At 39.5% G+C, this 13,103-nt stretch overlaps 1 protein-coding gene across 1 annotated transcript in view; it reads left to right on the forward strand.

Moving 5' to 3' along the window:
- Positions 1-13,103, forward strand: part of HNF4G (hepatocyte nuclear factor 4 gamma) — a 75,847-nt gene that overhangs the window by 58,896 nt on the left and 3,848 nt on the right. Inside the window, exons 4-6 of the mRNA XM_024197668.2 lie at positions 3,965-4,071; positions 8,610-8,765; positions 11,839-11,926. Of these exons, the coding sequence (XP_024053436.1) occupies positions 3,965-4,071; positions 8,610-8,765; positions 11,839-11,926 (351 nt within the window). The remainder of the gene's footprint in view (positions 1-3,964; positions 4,072-8,609; positions 8,766-11,838; positions 11,927-13,103) is intronic.

Consider the following 13,103-nt stretch of genomic DNA (forward strand, 5'->3'; position numbering starts at 1 on the left):
TCAATGTCAATCTGCTAACTCTTTAATTTAGTTTAAATGTTGGAGGTGCATAAATCAGAAAAAGGTGTGTGTGTGTGTGTGTGTGTGTGTGTAGTTCTCTGGTTTTGAGGTCTTTAAGGTGACAACATATTTTTGCAATTATTAAAGACACACTCTGCTTATTCAGTGAGATAAAATGATATAAATTAAAAGTTCATGATATCTGTTCACCTAAGATGCCAGATATGCTCTAACAACAGATGGCTAAACTATGAGAACATTTTTTTCAAAATAGACCTGTTTAAGTTTGTGAAATGTTAGTGAAATTCAAGCAATTTACTGACTGCAAAAAAATGTTGTTGTCCAGATTTTCACATTTCAAAGTTGGTTGCTTGTTATTGCTCATACAAGTCAGGTGGTACTGATTATGTGTTCCGAGTCTACCTCATGTGGTCAAGGGGATTGACAGAAGCTCTTTTGTGACTCATTTTCTCAGATGGGGTGGCTGCAGTTTCTGTGCTTTTACTGAGTCAGTCAGATAATAAAGTTCTGGGGGCTGCAGCAGCGAGTAATTCAGTGCTATTCTCCTCTGTAGTGGCAGTGTGGGATTGTCCCTTACAGACCATCCAGGAACTGATGGGGTACAGTGACCCTATGTGGCAGTTTCCAAGCTGGAGAGGTGAACGGTCCTTGTATTAAAGTGAGGGTAGCCGACAACTGCAAGAAGACAACACTAGCAAGAAAAAACATATTAGTTTGGAGTGCTATGGGAGAGTCTCAGGTCCTGGTAGGAAAGGGATCATTGTGTAGGGACAAAAGAGTACATGGCTTGGTTGGGATCCCATGTATGTTCAAATAAAATAAAAATGGAGCCTTTTGTGGTTCCCACATTACTATACTTATGTTTATTATGATGAAACTGTTTTACAAGCTGTTTTGGCATGTTTTTTTTATCCATCATAAGACCAGTTTACAGCACGACTCTGTAACTTTACTGTAGTGAAGTGGGTTTACAGTGTGCTTCTGCAAGTACCTTATTAGGGTAAGAGTGGTTTATTCTGTGGTGTTATATGTTTTTGGCTTTGCTAATGGCAAAAAAATTTGTAGGAGAGAGGATTAAATGTATTTTCTTCTTGCAGTCACATGGCGAAATTCTGCTCTTATTTACAGTCATGAATCTAAAATAACTCCATTAAATCTGTGGAGTTGCTTTGCATTTACATTGGTATAATGGTGCAGAACTTGGCCTCTAGCATTCAGACCATTAAAATCAGTAGTGCTTTGAATCCACTGTGGGATCCTTGTAAGAAAAATATTGAATTATCTGTGTGGCCCTCAACATTTTGCAAAAGGCAGAATTTCAAGGACACTCAAACCTTATAAAATGAATAGATTAAAAAATGTGCATAACTTTTTTCACCATTTTTCCTATAAAACATATTGGCCCTGGTTCTCCACTACATCTGAGCTATGCTGATTCAGAGCTGTCCAGCCACAGCCAAGCGGTCGCCTCGGGCACCAGGATTGGGAGGGGGGGGCGGCATTTTTCCGCAATTTGGTGGCGGGGGGTCCTTCTGAGCTCCGGGTCTTCGGCGGCAATTCTGCGGCGGGTCCTTCACTCGCTTCGGGACCCGCCGCCGAAGTGCCCTGAAGACCGGGAGCGTGGAAGGACCCCCCCGCCGCAGAATTGCCGACGACGACCAGGAGCGCGGAAGGACCCCCGCCTAGGGGGCCAAAAATCCTGGCGCCGCTCCTGTCCGCAGCATAAATCAGAACTGGAGGGATCCTATTCTAAATAACACTGTGTGTGCTGGTGGTATATGGTCCCGCACATCATGGGAGGATTGAGCAGAGCAGAGATCAGTTTAGTCTCATCCCCAGCCTGCCCTCAACATGTCCCCTTCCCCTCATTATGCCAGAGGTGGGGGAAATCAGCTGATGGAGGTTATGCCAGTCCTACACCATTAAAGATTTCCCTTACAGAGGGAATTTTCTACTCGGAATCTCCAGTTTGCTTAAGGATGCTTTAGCCTAAGTAAGCAAAGAAGCTCTATTGGACTGGTGAATCCAGTCCCTTGAATCCTGTACATATGCAATACAAAGGTATTTCCCTTTGATTCTGCAAGTGGCCCTGTCACCCAGTGACTGGCCCTTGTAAGAGGAGATGGGGCCAGTCATACTTGTGCTATAATTTATTTTCCTGCTTCCCAGCCTGAGGGGGCAGGACTGGACAGCCAGGTCATACCTTAATGGACACCTGGGCCTTATAAAAGGACTAAGAGAGATCTGTCATGGTGTTAGAACCACAGGGAGTGGGAAGGCTCTTGTGGAAGGCCCTGAGCCAGCGTTTGCAGGAGGCTGGGTACTGCAGGGGAACCAGCCTTGGGGGCTAGCAAGTGCTCTATAGTAGAGTGGGTAAAGATTCAAAGGTAGCTTAGAAAGGGGCTGAAAACAGGGCCCAAAGGGCAGGCTGAAGTGAAGCCCTGGAAGGCAGAGAAACCGTTTTGGTTTGTTTAGGACTTTTTAGTTTGGACTTTTGCTACCATTGAAGGGGTTATATTTATTTGTGACTTGGGTGGAGAAGTAAGCCACACCTCCAACCCAGACTTTTGTGGGGATGCGGAGGAGACCCATCTTGGGGAAGGAAACTGAGGCAGGGAGTACTGGCAGTGCTATGCTCAGCCAGCAGGTGGCGTGCTAACATCTAATTTTAGTATTTGACCATCAGTGTCTTGCTTCTTCTGGTCCCATGTGATGTTGACATTATTTTAATTAATTTTGTATTTAGTACCCTACTTTTTGAAATACTAAGTGAATAGGCATTGTGTTCCTCCAATTTAAAAAAAATATCCTATTTCTTGTTTCATCTCTACATGAACATTTAACACTTAGTGTTTATCACTGCAAGACATTTCTTATTATGACTTAATATGAGGCCCATCAGTAAATGTCCTTGGCAAAAAAGCTAGTGTACCTCTGGAATAAAGTGTGTTCATTCATCATAGAAACTACAGGATATTGTGCAGTGTAGAGAGAGAATATTTTACTGAAGCCTTTCTTGCTGCAACTGAACCAATGTAATGCAGATTTCCCCCCCCCCCCCCTCAAAATAACAAACACATGATTGGAAATAAAACTGCTACTCTTAAAAGATGATGAGATTCCTAGTGCAATAAAGAAAGATGTTGATCAGCACAATGCTTGTTCTCTCCTTGGCCTAACCTTGGATACAATTGAAATTTTGAGAAATCTGATTGATAGTTTTATTTATCCTCTTCTTTCCTGAATTAAAAAGTAAGCCTTGTTACTTAATAAGCCCTGTCCGTGCTCATTAAGGTTCCTTATCCAAAGCCTTTTATACACCTTTCCTAGGCCTCATGAGACACAACCCACCTGCTTGGAATATTTTTGCTTAGTTAATGTTCTATAAACTGGCAGGAATTGAACGTCCCTAAGGAGGAGCCCAATATTACAGGCTCAAAATTACCTTACTAATGGATTAAGTTCATTATTCACTCTTGTTTCAGTGTTTCTCACAGGAAAGCATGTGCAGAGGTATCAGAATTTCTATGACTCAGACATTCTGTCAGTGATTGCTCTGTAAACTCCTTGACCTAACTCAACAAGACTGGGATTTCTATATCATTAGGCTTCATTAATTAAGGATGGAGGAGAGGCCAGCCAATCAAATTACAGAGTATTGTTGAGTTGAGTATGCAAATCTACTGTAATAAAGCCAATCATAAAAATGCCGTGTCTAATAACAATTAGAAATGAATATTTTTTAGTGACAAACAATATTATATGAATAAGAAATGTACAAGATTTCTTGTCACTCTTTCTCATGACTCTTTCAGAGCTGAAACTTCAAGGTCCTCTTTGGATGTCAGACCTTGTGATTCATATAGTTATATAACAGCCCTCTGAAATTATGTTCAACCACACTGCCTACAAGCAAATAAATGACATGATTATTCTTTTCTAGCTGTGCAAAATGAACGGGACAGGATAAGCACAAGAAGGAGCACATTTGATGGCAGCAACATTCCCTCTATTAACACATTGTCACAAGCTGAGGCTCTTTCTCGGCAGGTACAGTGATCCACCATGAAGTTATTTAACACCCTTTTAGATTTTTTTTCATAGTTAAATATTTCCTATTTCTCATTATATAAAGCATAATTATTGAGACCAATGTTCTATCTGCTTCCAAAAATGCAATCCAGCTGCTTCTTCCTAATGTAAGAATCAATAATAAAGAACATACATCTATTTCTGATGGTGAAGCCAGTAAAGAAGGTCACTTAAGAAAATTCATTTTGTGTTAGATACAATATGTCCCAGTTTTCTTCCTTAATATTGCTTTATGATCCCCTTACTTTCAAATTAAGTACTGTCTCAAGCAGTTAGTGGCATCTGTCTGGTCCTTGAGGCTGGATTTTCAATGGAGCTTAACAGAGATAAATGTCTGACATCCAATAAATGCCAATGGGTGCCTAACTCCCTTAGTTAGGCTCCTTTGAAAATCACAGCTTTAATGTTTGGATTTTATAAACCCTAATAAGGTTAACAAAAGGGATCCAAATGCTGAACCTATTCACATTGTGCTTTTGAACTCTATCTGGTTTGAACTACATTTTCCTCTGGTTTCTTTTTTATCCAATTAATTGTTGAGTAGAACAGTATTCACTGGTTTCCTGTAATTCAAATAAATCATAATAATTGATTTCACACTCCCTTACCTCTTAGTAACTTACTCGGAGGGCAACTGCTGCCATCTTTACTTCATGATTTCATGCTGACTGTTTTATACTGAATGATACATCCCCAAAAGTTTTGTAATCTTGTCCTTTGTCAGCAGCTTGCGTATGATGGAACTGTCTCTAAGAAATACCCATAAGCTGTAAAATTTCTTGGATTCTTCTTTGTTCCTTATTAAATGAAAGAATTAAATTAGCCACTTAATACTACTAGGCTGGTACGAATGGGCTACTTGGTACTTTGGTACTACACCTGACTCTAGTAGTCAATGAAAAAGCCTCTTCAAAGGTATTTGCATTTCCCTTATTATTTTTTAGAATGTTAGGTTTTAAGTAACTTTTAGCCAGGCCTGGTGATTTGTTGTTTTCTTATTGTACAAATTAATTCATATTTCAAACTCATGTTTACAAACAAATAAACTAATATTTCACCTCGGGCTCATGCTCAGAAGCCATGGTGATGGACACCTTAAAAATACATAGGCAGACAAACAAGTAAACAAAGATAAATATTTAAGGATAATGCCTTCTCCTTCTTTGGTAGATGCTGAACTGAATAATTACAGACAGGCCTCAAGCAACTATGTTAACAACCCCAAACTCAGGGAAAAGTTCTCACTTCATCTAACCCATACCTCATGGCTGTTCCTTTCTCCATAATGTTCTGAACAAAAGCCCCAAATCTAAATACCCTTCACTTTGGAAAGTTTGGGTCCAAATTTTGCAGCCTCATGCCCATCTCTATTTGTGCCAGACTTCTAATTATATCAACCTAATTAATGGTTAACTTTCTGTTTGGGCTCTAACTTTTAGCTGTCATCCTAGGCATCTCAACTACCAGTATGTTAAGAGCTTGATGCAGAAGTTACTTGGTGAAATCTTCTGGCCTGTGTTGAGCAAGAGATCAGAGTAGGTGATCATAATGGTCTCTTCTGATCTTAAAATCTAAGAATAAGCTGTTTTCCTTAGTAATTCTTTGAACTTGTTTATAGTACATACACTTATGTGTTTTTATAGTCCTTTAATCATTGACAAGTGGTACATACAGTTCATGAATAAAAGTGTTTTCTTAAATGGGCTCCTGCTAAATATCCATTTTGCATGCTTTTCTCCCACAAAACTGGGAGATGATTGTCTGATTATCTTCAGCATATATTCCCCATCTAGAATTTTCCCCTCTAAAGATTAAATATTGTATTTTGATTATTTGATATATATATTTCCAAAGCATCTAGAGGTCTCTAAGAGGATCAGCTCCACAATGTGCTAAGCACATCTGAAGACACAGTCCTGCCCCAAAGAGCTAAAAAGTGACACACATAAGGTGTGAGAATAAAGTGCCAGATAGCCTCATGTGACCCTCAGTCAAACATGTGGCAAATTTAATATGGGCTTCAGAGAGAGATTTAAAGGAGAAGAGGGTAGGGTAACAGGTTAGTTCAGGGAGAGTTTTCACATGTAAGAAGCAATGAGGAAGGCACAAAGATGTTTTAATCCTTCTCCTTTTAACTTTAATGATTCCATTACTTATGCAGTAAATGGTTCCAGGAGGAGCAGAGAAGAGCATGTCTCCTTTGCCCCAATCCCATAAGAGCTCCTCTGCCCCAAATCTGCAGGGTTAAAGTTACACCATTGTGGAAGGTCCAGGTAGGAGTGAGACTGAGTAGCATTTGCCTTCCCTCAAACCATCAGGGATACAGTACCACAAGATAATGCTCACCCTGTCAGCATGATTTTCCCTACTTACCCCTCCATGCTGTATGCTAAAAGAGAAGGAGGTTGGGACAGTGCACAATGGAGAGAGGAAAGGTCATGGTAGCATAGCCAGGAGCTGTGACACCTCTGGGAGTGCAAAGATTCATATACTTTAAGGCCATAAGGAACCATTGTGATCATCTGATCTGACCTCCAGCATAACACTGGTCTTAGAACGTGACCCAGTAATTTTTGCAGCAAGCGCATAACTTTTCTTTGAGCTATAGCATATCATTTAGACAGACATCCAGTCTTGATTTAAAGACCTAGAGTGATGGAGAATGTACTATGTCCCTAAATAAATAATTTTGACTGTTAATTATCCTCACTTAAAAATTTGCAGCTTATTTCTAGTCTGAATTTCTAGTCTAGCTTCAGCATCCAACCATTGGGTCTTGCTAATGCCTTTTTCTGCTAGATTAAAGAACCATCTTCGCTGGAAGTTTCTTTCCCATTTACCCGTTTGTAGAGCATTATCAAAACACTTCTTAACCTTCTCTTGGACAAACTAAATAGATTGAGGTTCTTAAATCTCTCACTATAAAGCATGTTTTCCAGACTTTGCAACCTACTTGTGGTTCTTTTCTGAACCCTTTCCAATTTTTCAACATTCTTTTTGAAGTTAGGACACCAGAACTAGATTCAGTATTCCAGCAATGGTCTCACTAAGGCCATATGCAGAGGTTACCTTCCTACTCCTAATTGATATTCCCCAGATGATGCATACAAGAATTGTATTCACCCTCTGGGCTACAGCATTGGACTGGGAGCTGATATTCTGTTGGTTATCTATAGGCTTGACAGAATTCATTTTAAAAAATGCAATAGAAGATCGATGTTTATTTTTCAGCATTCTTTCCTTTTTTATTGATTAACAGTTGCTGGAAATTTTGGAGGAGTCAGATAATGGAGGGTGGGGAGGGAGGTGGGGATGGTTCCACCAATAATTATTGAATGTCAGTAGACACTGAAATTCAAAAAGTTAACACTTTATAACTTTTAAAACACAAATAGTGTTATAATCCTTATATGCTTAGTTATCTATCGCTACACTGTAGTCATATTCAGTTTCATTGTATTTCAGGATACCAAGTTCTGTGGAAGCACTAGGCCTTAGCTCATAAACCCAGCCTCTTGTGAGCTCTGCAACATAGTGGAATTTCACCATGGGGTTTTGGTAGTTGCAGCGTTAGAGACCCAAATCCTTTACTCCCTCCTTCGTAGTGAAACCACACTGCCCCCAACCTCCAAAGGGGGAGAGTTGCGGGAGACTCTGTTTTGAAACTCAGTTGCCTGGTTCTTGTGCAGGTTTTTCTAGCGTGATGGATGCCATAGGTCTAAGTGAGATGTTTTTCCTAGTTTCAGCCCTACTTTTGTCTTCAGCCATCTTGCCTGTATTGCTTAATAGCAAGTTTAGTATTGTTCCTTTCCTTAGAAAGTCATTAAGGATTTCACGATTTGGCTCAGCAATCATACAAAAGCTTTCTAGCACCAGGCCCAGAAAGATTCCTCTCTCTGTGTTTTACAGAACACTGTGCACTGCAGGTGGTCTTATATACACTCCTATTAGTACATTTTCTGAAACATCCCCAGATTCTATCCATACTGGTTCTCATCGTTACAAATCTTTCTGCTTTAGGCATTTAAAAAGCGTATTTCATCTTCTAGAGTTAATGATACTTATCTTTTCACTGAAAATACATATTTCTCTTTTATCTTTGTGTGCCTAGAACTTTATTACATTCCCTTCCCAGCCCTTTCTTTCTAAAGTGAGGTAAATGTCATCCATTTTAAAGGGAAAAAAACATTAAAATTAAAAATGTTAAAAATAATAGTTATCTCTTGGAATGAGAAGATCTTGTAAAAATATAACAATAAGCATCCCACTATCATGGTAAAGTACACCATACAAGTAACAATGAGGGACAAAAATGATCATTTACATGCATATTGGTTGTCCTTATATTGTCAGGGAGTTTGGCAATAATGTGCATGCTGGCTTCCGTGTGTTTTGCTTAAATATACTTCTAGCCAGTGGAAAGATAGTAACAAATATGGAATATTAATATAGTGTATTTTTTTGTTTTGTTTTTTGTTTTTGCTTAACATGGCTAGATCTCTGTCTCGAGTCCTGGTGCTAGTACTGACATAAATGTAAAGAAAATTGCCAGTATTAGCGATGTCTGTGAATCTATGAAGCAACAGCTGTTGGTCCTTGTAGAGTGGGCTAAATATATTCCAGCCTTCTGTGAACTACCATTGGACGATCAGGTACAAAGCAAATGAACTGGAGAATAATGATTATTCTCCTTCTGTTACAGTCATGTAGAAATATTGTGTAACAATTCATTGTCTGCCCTGTATGCTAGAGCTCTGCTTTGAAGCAGATCTTGAGACATGACACAAAGAGATAGTAGAGGTTGAGGGTGCTTCATGTGTTGGGAAAAAAGGGTGCAGATCCACAAACTGGAAATTGCAGAAACAATATTTTGCAACTGTTGGAACCAGAAACTTTAAAGGCATGCCAAAATTAATAATAGTTTAAAAAAAAACCATCCAACCTTTCAGAACAGTTGGTTCATGTTCAGCTGCAACTGTTTGTGAAGACTGAGGTGGCTTGTTATTTAATTTGAACCAGTTTCCTTATCCTTGCAAGAAATATAAGTATTACAGTCTTGAGAAGAAATCAAACCTATATTGATGCCAAACCATAGAAAATAATTTGCTGTTGAATATAATACAATAAAATATCCAAAATTGTATTTATAATGTGCTTATGTACATTTTATTCTAAATTGACATGTAAACGGTGCTTGAGTTCTCTTTAGGGACAAAATATCATCATCTTGGTGCCATGCCAGATATCTGTTAGCTTTGAGTAGATGTCTAAAGTGAATTCAAAACCCAGGTCTTCATGTTGTAATAGACATTACCGGGGCGTATGTAGGAATTTAAATTTGACCACTTTTGGAGGGGCATATTAAACACACACATATTATACAGATTAATATCAACACATGCATTTATATCATATGCATAGATATAAACAGCAGTATGCTCACCATTTCAACAAAAATCCGTGCGCCTTGGAGCCATCTGAATAAATGTATCAACAAGTACTTGGCTGCAATGGGGTCACAGAAATCCTCCGGTCCTGGGGCTGAGGCGGGGAGAGGGAGCTTCTCCAGCCCCAGGGCCAGAGGAGCGCTCTCTTGCTGCCACAGCTCTGAGTCCGCAGGAGCTGTCAGCTCCCACTGTGGCCCCAGGGCTGGAGAAGCTTGCTCTCTCCTCTGCACCCCCAGGGCTTTCTCCCCACCATGGCTCCAGGGCTGGAGGAGCTGTCAGCTCCTGCCTCGGCCCCAGGGCCAGAGGAACTCACTCTCCTGGTCCCAGCCCTGGGGCCAGAGGAGTTCTGTGCCCCCGCTGATTATCAGTGCTTGCCCCCCCTTGTGCATGTCCCTGGACATTACTGTCACCAAGCAGCTGGTTGGGAGGTTAACTCACTGCTAAGAATGCCCTGATTTTCATCTTTTAAACTGTAGTTCTACTCTGAAAGTGACCCTATAAAAACGTCATTGTGGAATTCCTCTTTACTGTCTCCTCAGTGTCAAACATTCTCTGTTTCTAGTAAAAAGACATGAGGGGGTTCTCTCAGCACTGCAAACCCAGCCTTGTATCTGAGAGTGAAGCTGGGGACATTCCTCCTCCTGCATCTTTCCAGTAGTAAAGCTGCTGCATGCCCTTTCAGATTATTGCTTCAGTGACACCTGTGCTTACACTGGTTTTGCACAAATGTACCAAACAATTCTGTTGATGATATAGAAGGAAGAATGGAATCAAATCAGTCTTTAGTTGTGTTGGCACTCTAGGGGCCACAGATGTAAGAAGCAATAAAACTTGCTTTCATCACTTAAGCTGATATGATGGAACAGGAAAAAGAACAGACCTGCTGACTAAGAACATACCAACTTTACACTTTTCAGAGTATAAGTGCACTTTAGAGGGTCACTAGCCAATAATTGTATGCTGAAAATTTGACCTACTGTACTAAGAATATAAAGTGAGAAATATTGCTCAAACTCCAAGGAAAACCTGATACTTTGTTACTGAGAAGTTAAAACTAATGGTTGCTACTTTTGTATGATAACCTTTTGCTAATTGGCAACTAGCATTTACTTATCAAATAAACTTCCTTGTTTTGTACACTTTCTTCCTGACCTCAAAGTCAACCTGGTTTACGAACAACAAGGTAAACAAAAAAATGTGTTAGCTCTGTTAAGGCTGAGATTCTGAAAGCTTTCTAATTTGGTTGCTCAGTTCCCTTAGCTGGCTTTGAAAATCCCAGCATAAAAATCACAAGAGAAAAATTCATGTTTGCACAATGGAAACAAACAAACCCCCCAAGAAAATAGATTTAATTGCCAAGCTTCTAAGAGGGCATTATAAACAATGGAATGTAAATAAAAATGTAAAATGATAAACTAGTGAATAAATTGTTTAACTGCTTTCCTGGTATGCATCAGGTTTCTTCTTTATTGACTATCATAAAGAGATCTTGTTCTATATATTTTGCAAGGATATCATTGTCTGTATTTCATAGTGAAACTGGCCTGTTTGACAGCAAAATGGAGTACTTCTCTGTTATTTTATTTTCAGTTTTGAGCATGGTGTTTTTTCTTTTCTTTCAGTTATAGAAAAGAGGTATTTTTAGCAAAATTGGTTGAATTACCTAGTAATGCACTTCTTCTGAAAGCTGATAGGTGGGCCTGGTATGGCACTAGGAAAATTGTTCTAAGCCCCCCAAAAAAACAAAAAATAAAAACAACCATGTCCAGAAGGCTGGCTTTGTGGGGGAAAGAGCCATCTCAAATATTTTTGTGTTTTACTGGATCAGGCTGAACAAAATACTGTACTGGATATTGCAAAATTCATGATAACAAGTTATGATAGCCTTCCTGCCACTGGTTCCTTCCATGTTGATTTAAAATCCAAGAACAAGCTTTATGTAAAAGGAAGTGGAAACTATGAAGTGCACATAAATGTATACAATGATAAACTATTTGCAAAATCATATTGTGTTCAAAATTCAGTTTGTACGTATTGCTAAGTGATAACAGTGACAAAGTTACACAGTTTAACTCAACTACATTGAAATAGTAAGGTGTTGATATAAAATGAACCATGTACCTTAAAAATTACTTGTAGTAGTCTGAGTGGTATAATTGCAAGCAACAGCACTCTGATGCCTGCTGCAGCTGATTCATCTTGCCCACTACAGATAATCACATACTTATGTAGATGTTATAATCCATGTTGTTATTTTATGGGGGTTCCTCTTTTTAAGGTTGCCCTGCTAAGAGCGCATGCTGGGGAACACCTCTTGCTTGGAGCAGCAAAACGGTCCATGGTGTATAAGGACATTTTACTTTTAGGTAAACATTTATTTTGTTTTAATTAATAATTACCATGTTATAGTTCACTAACAACCATATAATCAGCATCCTGATAAACAGTGTCCTCATTTAACTGGGACAATTGCCACAGCAGAATGAGTGCAATGCACTCTGCTGTCTTTAAACACTGCACTGATGGCATACCTAAACACTGTACTTATGGTATGCCTACTATATTGTCACATGCCAGTTTCAGCAAAAGCAGATGTACAGTCCCTTGCAAATTAAAATGGCTGCAGTTCTACTGATACCATAAACCTAAACCCACATCCTTGCCAAACGGATCTACATACTTTGGTACCCTGTGTGGCAACATTGACCTATGTCACAACCCACCAGCGGGCTCCATCTGTGCCAGTACTTTGGCCTTCTTTCAAGGAACTGTCTAGGTGTCCCTGGACAGAAGCACCTAATGCAAGCCAGGGGTATAAAGTGTGTAAGGTATAGGGGCAGTCCATCAGCCTTTCTTTATAAACATTATGTGCAGGGGACTTTCCACTGCCTGCTATGCCCACTCTTGGGGTCTGGCAATCTGTGGCCCAATATGACTCATTCTGAGTATTATTGAACCAACCCTAGCATCCAGGGAATGGAGAGCACTTGCTCTAGAGATGCTACTCACATTAGAGGCTCCTTCCTGTTCCTGATCCAATTTTTTTCCTGAGTGCAGTTTTACTGAAATAAACTGCCTAGTTAAGTGTAAAACTGACTCATCGTACACATTAAATTACTAAAGATATAAATATTTGCTGTATTCTTGGGACACTTAGGTAATGAGCAGAACTGGTGTAAATGAAAATGGTGGTTAGCATGACGAAGGTAAGTATATGCCACAGAAAGGACCAATTTAGGACCAGTTTACTAGCTACTCCAATTTACTAGTACTCCAGCTACTCTAGCTCTCTGAGAAAGAATTCTGTTTAGCTGATGATTCATTGACCTAGTGGGAAATTATCAGCTTTTGTTCTTGACAAAACTTTTGCCCTTACATGTTATTCTTACAGGTCATTTTAGTATACAGATAACTTTTGGCCAGAAGTTAAAGTAAGGTGGATTGCCGGTGTGGGCTGGTTTTCTGTCTCTGGTCCATGACTGGGATTCCCAGGATTTACGGTAGTAGATATATATAATAAAGTACATACGATTATGCTACCAT

The sequence above is a fragment of the Terrapene carolina genome, unplaced genomic scaffold, assembly GCF_002925995.2.
Source record: "Terrapene carolina triunguis isolate 2854851 unplaced genomic scaffold, T_m_triunguis-2.0 Scaffold58, whole genome shotgun sequence".
Taxonomy (NCBI): Eukaryota; Metazoa; Chordata; order Testudines; family Emydidae; genus Terrapene; species Terrapene triunguis.